Source organism: Rhyacophila brunnea, unplaced genomic scaffold, assembly GCF_057557595.1.
Source record: "Rhyacophila brunnea isolate RB1 unplaced genomic scaffold, BYU_Rbru_1.0 scaffold_21, whole genome shotgun sequence".
Taxonomy (NCBI): domain Eukaryota; kingdom Metazoa; phylum Arthropoda; class Insecta; order Trichoptera; family Rhyacophilidae; genus Rhyacophila; species Rhyacophila brunnea.
This window is the reverse complement of record NW_028232871.1, coordinates 29,655,804-29,673,581: the sequence shown is the minus strand read 5'-3', so window position 1 is coordinate 29,673,581 and position 17,778 is coordinate 29,655,804. Positions and strand designations below refer to the sequence as shown.

At 34.7% G+C, this 17,778-nt stretch overlaps 1 protein-coding gene across 1 annotated transcript in view; it reads left to right on the top strand.

Annotated features, from left to right (window-relative positions):
- tko (30S ribosomal protein S12 technical knockout) overlaps positions 1–17,481 on the top strand; it is a 69,908-nt gene extending 52,427 nt beyond the window's left edge. The window contains exons 3-5 of the mRNA XM_085948861.1: positions 13,910–14,073; positions 16,012–16,175; positions 17,321–17,481. Coding sequence (XP_085804987.1) covers positions 13,910–14,073; positions 16,012–16,175; positions 17,321–17,402 — 410 coding nt within the window. The 3' untranslated portion in view covers positions 17,403–17,481. The remainder of the gene's footprint in view (positions 1–13,909; positions 14,074–16,011; positions 16,176–17,320) is intronic.
- The last annotated feature ends 297 nt before the right edge of the window (positions 17,482–17,778 follow it).

The following is a 17,778-nucleotide window of genomic DNA, read 5'->3' as shown; positions in this document are numbered from 1 at the left end:
ACTTAGTCTCTCCATCTGGACCGATCTCTTCCTCGCGCCTTCCGACCTTCGACCCAACATATCAAGTTTTTCCAGGTTTTCGTCACGGGCTGTATGATCAAATAACTGAATAGTCCGAGGAAATTCTGTCTTGAATCTAGATTCTCAGCCTCCGTCTCCAGTAGCACATTTCAAAAGTGTCTAGCGATTGTCTTCCACTTATATAGATACATATACAAACTTTATACAGATATATATACAAACCGAGAAGACATGAACTCTTACTAGACACTTTAGAAGTTTTAGTAATATTTTTGCTCTTCCAAATTGATTGTAGTTTCGACTTTTTCGAGCATTTTTTGCCATCACTATTCTCCTTTTGACTTCAGTAACGCAGTTAACTTTTTCAGATATCCTCGACCAGAGATAAACATATTCGCTGACCATCAATGTCGTATAAGATATCTATATATTTAATCAATGTGCTTTCTTCTTCAACTCGGTAGACTATAGGTAGAGTAAGATAACAATCTCTTACGGTAATTTAGCAACGAACAATGTCTGGTCTGCATATTGGAGAGTTTTTTTTTACAGAAACGAGATTTCCCCAACTTTGAAGATCTCTTCTCGTGATGCATAAAATAAATTAATACGTGCGTCATTTTAAATTGAGAATAAATTACTAAATAGTATTCGATTATTAACCCTTTTTCAGTTTTATTTTAGGCTCTTGCTTTGTATCTTGTAGCTAAATACACGCCACTGTACGAGATGTTTGAATCTGAAAATCCTTTCATTTTTATATACATTTTTGGTAGTCACATTGTCCCCACACCTTCAGTGGTTACATTTTCCCGCCTTATTATGACCTGCAGAATCATTTTGACAAATTTATTCGATTTTTTCTGCCCTCAAAGGTCTATGAATTATATTCAGTGAACTAAAGGGTGTGAGGTGTAGAAAAGGTCATATTTTGAAGTAAATTTGCCGACGCACTTGTCCTGAGAATAGTTTCTTTTTATACACCGTTACTTACTCGAAACCATTATTTATATAATATTATATACGTGCATAACTAGATCAATATTGTTTTGTAAATTAAATATCTTAAGTTAATTTTACCTTTTAGGAAACTTAATCGTTTGTTTAAGTGTCCAGGTGATCAGATACATTTCGTATATATTATGAGAGACGCAGGTTCTTTTGTGATACGTCTACCTAAGACGATAGTATACGCGAAAAATCATGTTGCTACGGTCGGAAATATATTCTTGCCTCAGGTAGAATAATTATGAAAAAACTGCGTCTCTCATACCATGCAAATAAATCTGTCCGTGAAGAGTTGGAGCCACGACCACCTCTCGGTCGGGCTTCACTTTTCGTATATAGTTACTATCGTCCCAGGTAGACGATTTACAAATGAAATTGCGTCTCCCACATTATGTATATTTACAAAAAGTGTCAGAACACCCGGTCTAGACGATACGATACAATGTTAACTTCTTCAAGACAGAACAATTAATAATTCTTCAACGTGTGTTCGAAACCTACTATGTCCTTTTCAGATATCTCGATAGATTTTTTTAGGACTATTCTAATTGTTATGTTTATGTGACCTTTCAATATAATGCAGCTATGTACTTATTTTTAAATGAATAACACTACAATATAAAATATTGTCTTAAAGTTACCATTATTTGCAATCACATGAACGTCAAAAATGAATTTAATAAATCCTGACGCCATCTACGATTCATTTTTATAAGTATACTAGCTGACCCAGCAAACGTTGTTCTGCCATATAAACTATTTCTAGTGAATATTTTGGTTGTTAAATAAAAATTAACGAATGTATCGTAAGTGTGTGGGGATGGGATCTATGACAGAAAGAAGAATAGAGCGCTGTAGACGATGACCGCCGATAAAAACAAAAAAACATCAACCATTCATTTTCTCAATTCAAAATGAGTAATGATGTTCATAATGAATGAATTACTTGTGACAGGATCTCGTTGTTTACTGTTTATGCAATATCCGTCTTGTCCCTTCCAGAAAATTAGCGGATATTGGAGAGCATCGTATGCACGGTGTGTGTCAGCGATGAACTCCAGATTATTGTTTCTTCTTCGAAACACGATTTCTCGCGTCGATGTGCGGTTGCCAACCATGATTCCAGCAATGTCGTCAACAACAGTCACATTGAATCGACGTATGTGCTCTCCAGCTGGTGTTTTATCAGGATTGATGACAATAGCGTGATTGTCACTTTGCAATTCATGCATGTGTGCTTTGAAGAATTTCAATAATTCATTGTGCTCATTCAACAGGGCGTCCAATTCGCTGACGATGCGCCTGGCATTAGGCGAATTGAGGTTATTGTAGCCGCAACGTGCATCCACATGATTGATGTCCTCACCGCCGCGCCCATGAAGTAGATTTGTAAAAATGTATGTGGTTCGTTTGGCATTGGCAGCAATGAGCCTACTTTGTGGTATACTTGGCCTTTGATTTTGAACGTAGAATTGACCATTTGCCGCAGTATTGTGAACTATTTCTGTTGCTCCGGACGAAGTCATTTGGAAGCATGAATTGAATGTGCGAATGGACTTCAGGAACAGGTTTGAATCTGGAACTATGCCGATGAGCAAGCCGTTCAATAGTTTTGGTGGTATCTCAATTTCTGGTAGTTGCATTTTTCCTGATGCGCAACACATCCCGGCTGACTCATGTTTGAATTTGAGCGCATGACAATGGGGACATTCTTTGTCCATAGCACCAATCAGCACTTTCGGATGAGCGGAATATTCAATATCTGGCTCGTACTCGAATGCGAGACGAAGGAACGAAGCGGATGTAAATGTTTGATGTACTTGTTGGCGTTGTCAGTCATTTTCTCTGCGTGTGTTAGCTACGAACCGGCGCGCTTGGCTCCGTTCCAATTGTTGTTGTTGATTTCGTTCAGCTCGTGCCTCTTGTGATTGAGATGCACGCAATTGTGACATGCTTACACGCACGTTTTTGTTATCTTGTTGGATTTGTTTGTCTGTTTTTTCTGCTCTACTATTTCGCATGTTTGTTGCTTTATTCGTTTGACGGCCCAAATGGCCCCCCTTGCGTCTTGCTGGCATTGTGCACTGTAATACACGCACATAAAAATAGATAAATTAAAATAAATCGTACAAAATTTTGCACACACTGCGTTGTGATATGCCGAATGAAATGTCAAAATGACGCGACGCTTCTCTTGAATTCTTCTCGGACGTAGCGCCATCTGTCATTCAACAACATAAATAATTTCGTTCTGTTTGAAATACGAACGACGGTTAAATTTGTTCATACAAAAATAAAAAATCGCGATTAAAAAATGAGAAAGTAGGAGTAGGAGGGTGAAAATTTGGGGTTATAGGTATTTTTTTATGTCAAATAATAAAAAAAATTTAAAAAAAAATTGTCAAAAAAATAAAAGAAAAATTTTCTGGATAGAGATACCCTAATCACCTAGCGGTATGAAATATACTTGTTGACCTATTCTCATACCTAACAAATATACATACAAAAATTCATAAAAATCCGTCGAGCCATTTCGGAGGAGTTCGACCACAAACATCGTGACACGAGATTTTTATATATACGAGGGTGGGTCAATAATTCCTTAGAAAAAAGCATTAAAACAGGTTTTATTTTTGTAATTTTTTTTCATTTCTCAACATAATTTCCTTGGAGCTCAATACACTTGGTTAGACGTTTCTCAATTTTTTTTAAACCGTCAGAAAAATAAGTTTTCGGAAGGTCCTCAAAATAAGCATTTGTCCGATCGATGACTTCTTCAATTGAAAAAAAACGTTGTCCACTTAGCCATTTTTTTAAGTTTGGGAAAAGGAAAAAGTCACTGGGGGCTAAATCTGGCGAATACGGTGGGTGGTCGACCAACTCGAACTTCAATTCTCCAATTTTTGCCATTGATCGTAAACATGTGTGAACACGGGCATTGTCCTGATGAAAGAGAATTTTTTTCCTGTTTAAATGAGGCCGTTTTTCTTCAATTGTGTTTTTTAGCTGGTCCAATAAAGATGCATAATAATCCCCTGTTATTGTTTTTCCTTTTTCCAAATAGTCAACGAAAATAATTTCACGTGCATCCCAAAATACAGTAGCCATAACCTTACCAGCTGATTTTACGGTTTTCGCCTTCTTTGGACATGGCTTGCCTTCGCAATCCACTGCTTTGACTGTTCTTTCGTCTCGGGAGTATAGTGGTGTATCCATGTTTCATCTACAGTCACAAAGCGACGAAAAAATTTATCCGGATTGCGTTGCATGAGCGACAACAGGGCTTTAGAGGCCACCACCCTACTGCGTTTATTGTCGACTGTGAGCAAACGCGGCACCCATCTTGCAGAAATATTTTTCATGCCCAATTTGTCATGTAAAATAGAAATGACGCTACCTTTTGAGATCCCTGTAACCTCAATTATCTCACTCAACTTTAATCTTCGGTCACTTAACACCATATCGTGGATTTTATTGATCATTTCTGGTGTAGTCACCTCTACAGGACGTCCTGAGCGTGGTTCATCCTTTGTTGATGTACGACCACGTTTAAATTCATTTAACCAGTTATAAATAGTTGCAAGTGAAGGAGCAGATATGCCGTGAACTAAATCCAACTCATTTTTTATTTCCTTTGCTGTTAACCCTTTTATATTAAAATGTTTAATAACAACTCTAAACTCAATTTTCTCCATTTTCCATTTTTCCATTTTCCACAAGCAAATTTTTTTTTAAATGTACGATAAACACACAACAACCCGACCAATCTGATTGAAACTTCGCAGCATACTGAATCGGTAGTGCCGCTGCATGAAAACAAACCGCTTGCAGTACTAGTCGCGCCACCTGTCGGCTTTTCTAAGGACTTATTGACCCACCCTCGTATATAGATTATCTTAATTCAAATAAATAACAAATGTAGCCACTATTTGCTGAAATTTGATAAACTCAGATAATGTAGTCATTATGAAATATTTGTAATGTACATACTACTCGTACTCAGGCTCAGCTTAGTGGTTAGTTCCCTCGCTGTAAAGGTGGGAGGCATGTGTTCGAATCCCACACAGTCAAGGTAGTTATGTATTTCAAATTGAATAAGAAAATAGTTGTCTATACATTCCCACGGTAGCGAAGGGTGGAGGTAGGCTGTTGAGATCCGACATAAATAGGCCATAATTTACAGTTGGTGTTGGTTAGTTTTTAAAAATTCAATTAAACGCTGCGAAACCCAAGCCCAAATAGATAATTATCGTCTATCTTTAAAATATCTAAAATTATGCCATTGAACCATTCATAATTTTGGATATTATTATAGATAGAATAATATTTTTTTATCTACTATGATTTGGTTAAGCAGGGCTTAAGGTGACGCATCAGTGAAACGGCAAATAATTTTCAACTGTAGGCGCGACGAAATTTTGGACTCGCTCGCCAGTGTTGCCATGTCTACTGAAATTTCAGTAGATCTACTGATATTTTTTGCCAATATACAGAATTTTTGATTTTTTTTCGAAATTCAAGAAATCTACTGATATTTGTGTTTCCCCATAATTGTAAGTTTACTGATGATTATTTTAATAATAAACTTGAAATGATTTACGCACGACCTTTTTTAATGTGTTACACTTCTAAATTGACGAAAAAAGCATTGTAACTCTACCCAAGAGCGCCATTTTACCCATTAATATCATCATTGTTTACAATAAATTAATATTATTAGTTATTTTTATCCTTATTAGTCTTAAATTATATCTAATATACTACATTTTCCAAAATCTACTGATATTTTATGAAATCTACTGAATTTTTTGTCAAAATCTACTGAAATTTTAAATTTTGACTTGGCAACACTGTCGCTCGCATTCAGTGAGAGAACGTCGAGCTAGAAACACGTCACTTTGCTGCGTGATGGCGACGGGCCAATTAATTCTTAAATCGTGTAAAGATGACTAAAAACGTTACCCATTTACTTTTAAAAGAAAACATGTAAATGAATATATTATTATTGTTACTAATAGAACAAGTAAGTGCCCACCACCACCCGTCATATATGCTCAACCGTGGATATGCACGGCCGCTTTCTATGACGCTTTAAACGTGTCTGAAAGAAGTGATTTTAAGTGCTCATTCCGTCCCGAGACGGAGCCGCACGGGACTGATGCTGCAACCAATAAACAGAATATAAAATGGACGTATATTGGATTTATATGACAAATAATATTTCGTTTGACAGGCGTCATTTGCACCCGCAACCCGCAATCCGCGCATCGCCTAGCAACGATCTTTTTAGACCGTGCCTCAACAAACTGATGGACGGCCTTAATGAATTTAAAAAAAACAAACCGACAACATGTCTAAAATAATACGACTAATATAAATGAAAAAGTGTGCACTATTTTGTCGAATCGCCCATAACATACCAAAACTATTATGGTTTGGTTTAGGCAAGGTATAATTGATTTTTAAAAACTAACCAGCACCATCTATAAATTGTAGTCTTAGTTCAATAAAAACAAATACGAATGTTTGACCAAGTTTAATGTGCACTATTTATGTACTATTAACCTAATAACTATCGAATATTATACTGGCTTTTCTTTTTTTCATATTATTAGAATTATTTAACAAAAAAAAACGCCCCGTTTATTAGGATCCAATTTCTGTCACCGCGTTTCTTCCATTGTTTATATAGCTTTCCGAGAATCCTACAGTCCGGGGTATGTCGTGGAGTCCCTCGGGACAGCGATCGATTGTCTTTTAGTGTCCGGGACACTCAATAACAGCTGCCCCTGGGCGTCGCGACGACGTTTAGGTTCTATTGACGCCCTCTGGATACCGATTTATTTGTCAGCTGGAATTATTACCTTGCTACCACCTACTAGCTACGTAGCAGTTTTTTACTTTAAATAATTATTCCACAGAAGTATGAAGTAGAAGTACGAAACGTCTCTATAACGAGAGTGTCGTATTATTCATAATATAATGATGTTTTAATATTATAAAGTCTAGTCCTAGTGACTAGACTTCGCTAGAATCTGGTCTAGTCCAACCTCACACACATCTGCCCGGGTCTAGGACGATTCGGCGCCGGGACAACTGGGTCCCACGCAATCGAATGAAATTCGAACACAAATAATATAAGTGAATAACTATAGGTACATAGTATCAATATTTAATACTTGATGAGAATTTAATTATGCACACGTAAATAATGAATTAATTGTGCATAATATGTTCAAGTTCCAACTAGAAGAGAGTTCTTTTATTTCTATAAAAGCCTCAGACGTGATGATTTCCAATCCACAATAAAAAAACATTATGTTAAGAGCAAAATGAATAAACTGATATAAACGGATCAACATTCCTTCTCTACTTTCTGTATAAAGTCGTAACGAACGTCTATTTATTTCATTCGACAGTGCGGCGCCCAATTATCCTGGCGCCCAGTTGTCCCGTTCCTCATCTGCCCGTAGATAAACAAACATTGTATAAAAAATATTTAAAACATGTTCACAAACTTTAGTTAATACTATAAATATGCATTTTTATAAAAATGTCCTCATTTTTTTTTTGTATTCGTGCAAATGGACAGGAAATTATTGCGACGATGTTTGCGGGATTTTTTTATTGTTTCATCTGCAGTTGAGTTGCTTCTTCATAACTTTGCACTCCCGGCTCTAGGATGAAAATAATGTAGGTACCGTATATATTCTAAAAATATTTTTTTACAAATATGTTTTATTTATTTTCTTATTACTGCATTTATTAATACAAGTGGATATCATTTGATCTAATTGTATGCGAGGTATTTAAGCACAGAGGCGAATCAGTGTAGTAAAAAGTGCAAAGTTATAAAACGTATACTTTTTTTCTACCGACGTTTTCTCATGGAATGTTATGTTCTCTCAATCCTTTTATACAGTTAAGAGGTACGAACCTCTGACTAAACCAAAAGATTTCACGGGGAATTGAGGCTTTAAAATGGGGCTGTATATGTACATCATAAAAATTTCTTGATCTCACAGGATGACAAATGATCCCATTCTCAAACGAATAGTCAGAGCCAAAACCGACCTGATAGTGACACACCTCCAATAGGGGATGTCATGGGGAAAAAAGAATAGTGCCTATAAATTTTACGTTCGGACCACAGAACTGAATAATTATTTAATAGTTACTAAATAAAAAGAACTTTTTATACACAACGTTTTTAAATTTTCCGTTGAATCTTATAAACTTGACTTGACTAGCTTAAACGATCAAAAAATTTTGTACTTAATAGAAATTCTGAATAAATATAGAATACTGAAATGTCATTTTGATATTTCATATTGATTTCCATAGCAACCCGCGTATATATTAATATTTTAGTTGCTAGGACCCCAGACCCCTAGCAACCAATAATAGTGTTTTACTTTTTCCGAAATAACTTTTCATACAAAACAGAATTAACTGAAATGAATTCAATTTTACTTAAAGATTGCTAAAAGTAAAGAATGCATTTCATCGTGTTCTGATATATTCAAAAAGTTTCAAATGTCTAACTATTCGGGAAGTTAGTTAAAAATCGATTGCAAGATTTGTACTGGATAAACAACCACCGGACAAACAAGAATACTACCTAATAAAAACGTTGTAAAAATGCGAAAGCCAGTCGCCATTAACCAAGTCCGCGAAGTCAGTTTTGGTTTATGACGAAATTAATGAAGACCAAGCTGTTAAACGTAAAAAATATAAACCCATCTAAATTTCCGATGTATTTCTATATTATATTACGAATATTGAATACGCGTTTTGAATACATATTATAACGCAAACGTATAAATATTGAAAATAACATATTCTTTAACACGTTATTAAATTATCCTTTATTTTTCCACACTCGATAGTCGTACCTTTCAGAAGGTAACTTACCTAAGTACATTATTTAATTGTTCCCTGGTCCGGACCTTCCAGACGTATGGAAACCCTACCTAGAGACCACACAATCGGCGAGATAATTAAATTTTGTGGCAAAGCAATGCACTAAGTGAACGACTGAAAGGAATGGAGGTCACTTGGAGAGGCCTTCGTTCAGCAGTGGATTAATCCACTTCTAATTAAGCCATCTTACTTGTTCAAGTTGTTCCTATTATGTACATGGATAAGTCATTTAACATATGAAGTACCTGAATAAAATATTTTAATTACCTAATATAATACTAAGTATCACAGTGCTAACATTTCAAAGACAAATCGTCTTTGGCCACCGCCATCTTTAGATTAATAAAGCCTGAGCATAACTTTTTGCACAAGTAACGAGTAATCCGCTTTTCAGCTGTCAAAATCAGATCCCAGATTGCTTGACATATTGATTCGCCCTTTCTCGTTTCACATTGGATTATAAAAAAATCTCAAATCAAATATATTAACTATCAGTGTTATTAATAAATAATATACATTCCTGTTATTCATCAGCAATGTCAAAGTCAGACTAATCCTTCACACAGAAACCGGTGGTAATATCGATTTCCAAAAAATATGTAGCATTGATCTATGCATTACATATGTAGAAGGTGTGTTAATGCTAGTGTATTATTTATCATGTAACTTATCTATTCAAATCAAACCATTCCCTGTGTGAACACGACAGACGCGTCAGTATGAGCACTCTATAGAACAATGACAGGCAATGACAGTTCATACATAGACAACAACGGGAGGGGCGGAAAAAGTAGGACCAGTCGTTGTCAATGTATCGGCTTTCTACTTGAGTCGGCAATGCTTTGGCTCACTTCTTCTCTTTAATACGGCCAGGTAGAAATTGCTTTTCTAGCAAAGGAGTATTATTGTGAAATTAATAAAAATTTTGAAAGTACTTCATAAATTCTTTGAAGTAGATACGAAATTTTAAAACTTTCCAGACGATAGTAATAAAATAATATTTCTGCAACTCGCTTATTAAATGACTTCTTAACTCAACGTTACTGGAAACGTGGGAAAAACTTTTGGCCTTCCTGGTAATACAACTTTTTTAGTTAATGTAAATACATAATACTAGGATACTAACCTATTAGGATATTACTCGATTAAGCATAATAGCAGATACCTACCTTTAATATTATAAACCCATGATTGCCGAGTGGTTTACGCGTCGACTTGTAATGTCGTGGGTCCCAAGTTCCTGAATCTGGTAAATATACATTGTATTTCAATTTGTGTTGGGAGTCAGAGTATGGACCTAATAGATTGAGCAAGTTGTTAACATTCATTTCTTGCAAAAACAAAAAAGCTGTTAATTTCAATTTCAATTTTTCAATTTATTTATTTTTAACATATTGTGGACATTAAAAGTTTAAGACGTTCACAACATGACATTTAGAAACAAAGAAATATAAAACAGTATTACATAAAAAAAGAGATAGATAGTATGTTATTAAACAGTAAAAATATGTACATACGAAAATATTAATTAGATAGGTACATGTAAGTACACCGGATGAGTTAAGCGGACCCTATTTTAAAAATTTATAAAATAACGTCTACCTATACTTATCCTCACGTAGGTGGAATATATCAACACCCGAAGCAATTTCGTTGAACATAGTTATCGCCCTCCCAATTGGCATTACCAGTGGCAGGTTGGTTCTGCACCTTGGGAGAATAAACAACTGATGTTCTCTATTTCTAAGATAGTTATCAGGGACACACAGGTCAACACTGCCCAGAATGGCAGAGTTCTCATTTATACCTCGTATAAGTCGAAAAAAATACGTAGCTAAATAAAGATTTCTTCTGAATTGTAAACTGCAGTATGTAAGCATGCTTTAGAGAAAGTCAGTTGCATAAAGCCTCGGATAGTATCCGTACAACCTCAAATAAAGGAGTCTCAAGAATTTCTTCTGATCCCTCTCCACCATAAGGCCATGCTTCATCTGATGCGGTGCCCAAACAATAGACCCACTCTCAAGTCTGCTTCGAACTAAAGAATTAAATAAAAGTTTTAATACCGTAACATCCGAAAAGTCCCGGGAAGTACGCATGACGAAGCCCATCATTTTATGCGCCTTGTTACAAATGGTAACTATATGGCTAATAAATGTCAGTTTACTCTCTAACGTAATGCCAAGATCCCTTACAGATGATATTCGTGACAGAACTCTGCCATGCATCGAGTATTGGAAAAACAACAATTTTGAGGCTCTGGTAAACGACAAAAGATTGCATTTATCAATATTGAATTCTAGTTTGTTACACCTGCCCCAATTTAATATATTATCTATATCAAGTTGGAGCTGACGACAATCGTCCAAGGTGACAACTTCCAAAAAGAGTTTCAAGTCATCAGCGAACAACAAAAACATAGCATTTTTTATTACCAATGCTATGTCATTTATATATATAATACAAACATCCACTCTGTGTAGGCCCATATGATAATAGGATAGTAGGTATCCTGTAATAGTAAGCTAAGTGATAACTAAAATATTCAAAGCATATTTACGTGTCGTCCCTATGGATTCAATTTAACCCAGTGACAGCAGGTAGGTACGTCTGCCGGAATTATGACATGACATTATTAATTAGCCCAATTCCAATCAACAAGCATTGTTTCGTTGTGCTGTACAGGTAAACCAAACCAAAATAAAACATAGTTATCAACTATAATGATCGTTGTTATGTCAAACGCATTGAATTTCATTGAACTAAAACTGTAATGTGTCGATAGTTTTTAAAATTCAATTAAACGCTCCCTAGTCCAAGCCATAGTAGATAATAGTAAAAAATATTCGTTTATAGAAGAATATTTTTTAACGATTGTGGTTTTGTTTAGGCAGGGCTTAATGAATTTTCAAAACCAACCAACAATATAGGTATGTAATAAGTTTTCATTATTCAACGAAAACAAATAGGTATGACTGAAAAAGTGCGCACTATTTTTGTCGGATCGCCCATAACAGGAATGGCGAACCTATGGCACGCGAGATGATTTTGCATGGCTCGCGAATGTTTCATTTTGAAGAGAAAAGAAATTACTACTATATATTATATATATATAAAAAAAATAATGACGACATAGGCATGTGTATTTTCTTCAAATTTTCATATTATGTTTACCAATCGATGCGCAAACGAAAACGACGAAATCATTCATAAATGACAGATCGCATTGTTTAAAAAATAGCAGGCAAATCCTGTTAGAAGAATGAATAATCATTACGTTTAATGTAAATTCTAAATAGTATACAATTGCATAGGTCGGTTCCTAGGATCGGGCAATTAAAAATAAAAATATTCAATCAACAATCCTTATGAAATTATGAATTATCGACATTCATTCGAATAATAACTGCTTGTTATTTTACCACAAACATAATCTCTTAAAATGGAAAACCGTTTAGTGATGGAGAATATAATATGAAAGAAGAGTGGTTTAAATGCTTCACGATATCTTTGAGAATTTTGAAAACAAGGAAAAGATATTCAAATAATAAAAGTTATGCATTCGGCTATAAATACGGTGAAAGGTAGAATATCAAGAACTCAATTGTACCTACTGTTTAAACTTTTTTAATGGAATTCTTAAAAACTGTTTTTTTAGAAAACTTTCAAAAATCTCTGTTTCGCTATTAAAAACTGCTTGGCACGTCAGACAGTCGAAAAATATTATTTAGGAAATTTTGGCACGCGAACGTAAAAAGGTTCGCCATCCTTGGTCCATAACATACATAAACTCTTAGACTAGCATACACTTTTATGGTTTGGTTTAGGCAGTGTTTAATTATCTGCAAATCGTATTCTAAGTTCAATAAAAACAAATAAGTATGACTGACAAAGTTTAGAATGCACTATTTATGTCGGATCTTATCAGCCTATCTCCACCTCTCACAACCGGTTACCTATTATGACTCATATGTTTATATTAATATAATACATTCGTTAATCTTGTATAAATGTACACCTAAATAAGCCTAAGCGTAGCTTAATAAGTAAATACCTAATTTTTAAATGGAGAAATAAGTTAATGATCAATTAAGGCTATACTTCAGCTGAGGCACGGTCTAAAATGATCGTGACTACGCAACGCACAGCTTGTGCAAACGACGCGTGACGAACAAAACATAATTTGTCATAAAAATTCAACATGCTTCCATTTAATGTTATGTCTATTGTTATTTAAGTAATAATAATAATATATTCATTGACATGTTTTGTTTTTCGAGTAAATAAGTAACGTTTTTTAGTCATCTTTACACGATTTTAGAATTATTTCCGTCGGCGCCATCACAAAACAAATCGACGTGCGAACAGGTCGACTATCGCTCTTCGACTGGCAATGCGTGTAAAATTTCGTTGATTACCCTCCTATTGCTGAAAATTATTTGCCGTTTCACTGAAGTATGCTCTTAATTACAATGTTATTAGTTACATAAAAGTGTGTCTTTAATATGTTGAATGAATATAAACGGTGGCCGCGCGACTAAAGCGTTGGACTATCACGCCGTGGGTCCCAGGTTCGAATCCTGGGTCTGGCAAGTACACATATTGTTTTTCAATTTGTGTGTGAGTCAAGGTATGGACCTAATTGGTTGAGCAAGTGGCTGACATCCATTTCTCGTAAAAAAAACAAAATCTGTTAATACAAACCTCTACTCTGTGGAGGCCCATATGATCCTACTAGGATCGGACATGGTCGACGAGAAGAAAAGATTTAAGTATATAAAAAGCACTTTGTGGTATAAAGTTATTTTTCAAAACCTGTGTCAATTTTTTTATTTTATTTTATGTTAGGATTTTCCGATCAAATTTGAAAATGATTTATAGTTGTGTAAAAAAGGTGCTATGCACCTGCCTAACTATCTGAAGTAATTATTAACGTGTCGTTTTCTTTTCTTTTCAGTTCCCTACAATTCAATTCTTGGATCCTTCAACCAGGTCATGGCTGGTGCCCAGACCAGTATATGGGCAAGATGCGCGAGTTCACTCTATCAGATGCACAAAAGGGGACCACATTACAAAACTAGGTCAAAAAAGCAACCTCTTGGCGGAGCCCCATTTGCTAAGGTACACTGCGTTGTCATATTCATCCTGTGCTCTCTACTTCCTATTTCTAGCAAGACACTTTCAAGAAATAATGTATTTAATAAGTCATACTTTTTAAAAATGTTCAGTACAATCAGTCTGAAACGTCGATGAAATAAGAAGAAAGGTGTTTGAATGAATGTGTTGTCTTATTTATTTATTTAAGAAAACAGAACATTGTGGACATAATAAATCTAAATTCAAGACGTTCACAACATGAGATTTACATTATAACAAATATTACCCTCACAAGAGAGAAGAGAATATAATACTTATATAATAATAATTTAAGTACAATTTTATACAGAAAAATAAAATTTCTAATACAAAATACATAGCACGTCAGCGAAAATGTCTGCGTCTTTGGGAAGCGCATTCACTAGTCTTGCACCCCTCGCTAATGGTGCCTGATAGGCTTGACACGAGAAAGCGGTTCCGATCCTAAATAAACCGTGGCTGCGACCACTACGGTAATTGACAGGCGCATGTAAATTCAAATTCATTAGGACACCAGGATTATAGGATTTAAACCGCCAGGTCCAGGTGGTAACACTAAAATTATTACACCAACTTAAAAATCTTAACATGAAATCACTGCTAAATGACTAGCTTCACCCTAATCAAACTGACATAATCACTGTTCATTATCAAGTCAATTCGTCAACATCTAATTATTCCATTCATAACCAAGTACTAAAATATCACGTCGTAATAATTTATATCTTCTCTTCTTTGACCATATCCACTCCTCAGTTAGAGCATACGGACACTAGACTTCACCACCAAGATTTTCTATCGCTGTTCATCCTGTAGCTCCGCCGTATACACCATGTAAATAGTATTCTAGGATGCCGGAATTCAGTAGGCTTGAAGAACAGGAAAGCCAGATTGAAATTTCCGAAATTTAACGTCGCCTTTTCACTCCTAACGTGATGAGAGACTGCTTGGTCCGCTCTCTTATTTCCTTGTCACTCATAAAGTTACATTTACCGCACAGCCAGTATCCGCTGCAAACATATAGTTTCGAAGCTTAATATACGGTTACTCTGAGCCTTTCTAAGGTTTCATGACTCGCTACCGTAAATTACCACCATCGAATTCAAGCGTCAAATAGGTGACATTTGGTTTTAACTGCATGAGTTACAGACATTCCGTATTGAATGTTGTTCCAGCAACCATTTCTATGACAATGCGTTAATAATCATTATTATTTGTTAAATTTAATACCACATTATAATACTTATATTATCATCAATTTTAATTTCTTTTATTGTATTAACTGTCAATTCATGGTGGAAATACATTGTATTATTAATTTAATTTAATAAAACGCAAATTTTGTAGAACTTATTCCACTTTTGTTAATTATATCTGGGCCGGTTTCGTCCGCCTCAGAGAGACATTTTCAACTCTAGTGGAAAATATTTGCATTTTATTAAATTTTATTAATAAACATCAATTTTTAAGCATATTTTTCTGAAATCTTATAAATTCTAATTAGATACAATATTTTGTTCATTAATTTCCTTCATGCACCCCAAAAAAGTCGCATGCGGCGCAATTTTGATTAATATGTGCAGATGAAAAAAAATATACCATATATTTTTAGACCGTTCTAAAGATGTGTTTATTACCAGCAACATACATATTTCAAATAGGTATCGTACAATCACTAAAACCATTATGTATAATGTAGTTGTTCCATGGCGTAAATGCCAATTCAATTAATATGATTCCACCTTTATTTTAGTTTGATCTTATTAAAAATTTTGTTACATAAAAAAAACTTTAAAAATTCGTGTTATATAGGGGGAGGTACGTAAACTGTCGTAATCCGAATTACAAACATTCCCCAATATAAGTGTTGAAAAATACAAATAAATGTTGATTCATTACTAGTATTGTTTCCATTATTTTCAGGGGGTAGTGCTGAAAACCCTTATAAAGAAACCGAAAAAGCCAAACTCTGCCAACAGAAAATGTGTGCTGGTAAGACTGAGTAATGGAAAGGAAATGGTGGCGTACATTCCAGGAATCGGTCATAACCTACAGGAGCATAATATCGTCCTTGTAAGATGCGGAAGGTAACTAAAACTGTTTTCCTTCACATTGTTTTATATTATTATTCATTTACGCAGTGCCCTAGTAAAACCATCCAAGGCTTAACTACTCGTATCTCGAGATACAAACTGTAGAATTTCATTTGTTAACGGCAGAATCAGTAGCCGCGCTAACTAGATAGAGCGGAATATTATATAATACTCACTTTGTGACACTAACGCCACCGCGCCATGTTACAACTCTCATCTGACATGTCTACAAGCTGTAAAATGTCGTTGATTAGGTACCCGAAATATTTTCAACAAATTGCAATAATTGCATTGTACCTTTGTAAAATGTTGAATATAATATTGAAATGGCTATTGTAAAAAGAAAACTTAAGTTAAACATTTTACTCAAACAGAAAAAGTCATTAGAAAACAAAATAACAGCACTGTATAATAATTAATCACTGTGAAACCGGCAAGGGATCGATTCACACAATAGCTTCCGGCTTGACCTGGTGTGAGGCTGAAACTCATCCAGTGAAGGCATACATGAATATGACTCCACGATGTACTCCGTAGTCTGGATCTCACCACACTCGTAAAGCGTTGACTTTTTCCAGTCCCACGTATATGTATCTTATATAAGCACACCTGAGACCATTGAATAATATACAGTATACACTATCCAATGTAATTGAGACAGAGAGAGCCGAAAATCTACAATGTAATATATATCATAAGCGCGATATTATAATAAAACAGTGATTATTACTTATATATTAATATTATATTATAAATTCAATTCGACGACATCTTTTTTAGGTTAACTAAACGTCAAAGTGACATAATAAAACATTGGCAGTGGCGTTGCGTACGTGCATCATTTTTATGTGTTATATTGCAATTTAAATAACCACAGCGTAAACAGAATTGATTTAGAGGTTATCGAAGTTATCTCGTATCAAGAAAAATTACGAGAAAATGAATGATATTGTTAAAACCTGTAATGTTGATTTTATAATGTTTAAATTCATATGCAAGTGGGTAACATCCATTTCGCGTTTAAGAAAATCTATTAATTCATCGTCCACTCTGTGGAGGCCCATATGATCTTCTTAGGATTAAATATAGATTTAAAAAAAATGGTCATTATACTGCTTAATATTATTTATATCTTTCAGAGTGCAAGACTGTCCCGGTGTCAAGTTGAAATGCGTACGAGGAAAATACGATCTTCCACACGTCATCAAAGCTGTCCAATAAAAATTATCCTAGTCATTTAAAACTGTTCAATTGTTTTGCATTTGTATTTGTAGATATTTAAATAAACAACATTTAATTAAAACCAGTTTTATTGTATTTTCCGATTGATTTTATTAATTATTAACAATTAAACAAAAAAAATGTTTCAATACACCAACATACACAATATGTAGGCCCGTGATATTGAAAGAAAACGTAAGTATATCAAAGTGTCAGTGAAAAAGTATTGACACTTTTTGACGGTCCTAACAATGTGTATGTTTCATTAAACAGAAATTTGTGTATGATTAAATACAAATCTAATCACAATAAAAACGTCAGCGTGCTACCAAACCAAAGGTAGTAATACACAAATGTATAGTCTAAATAGTTTTGT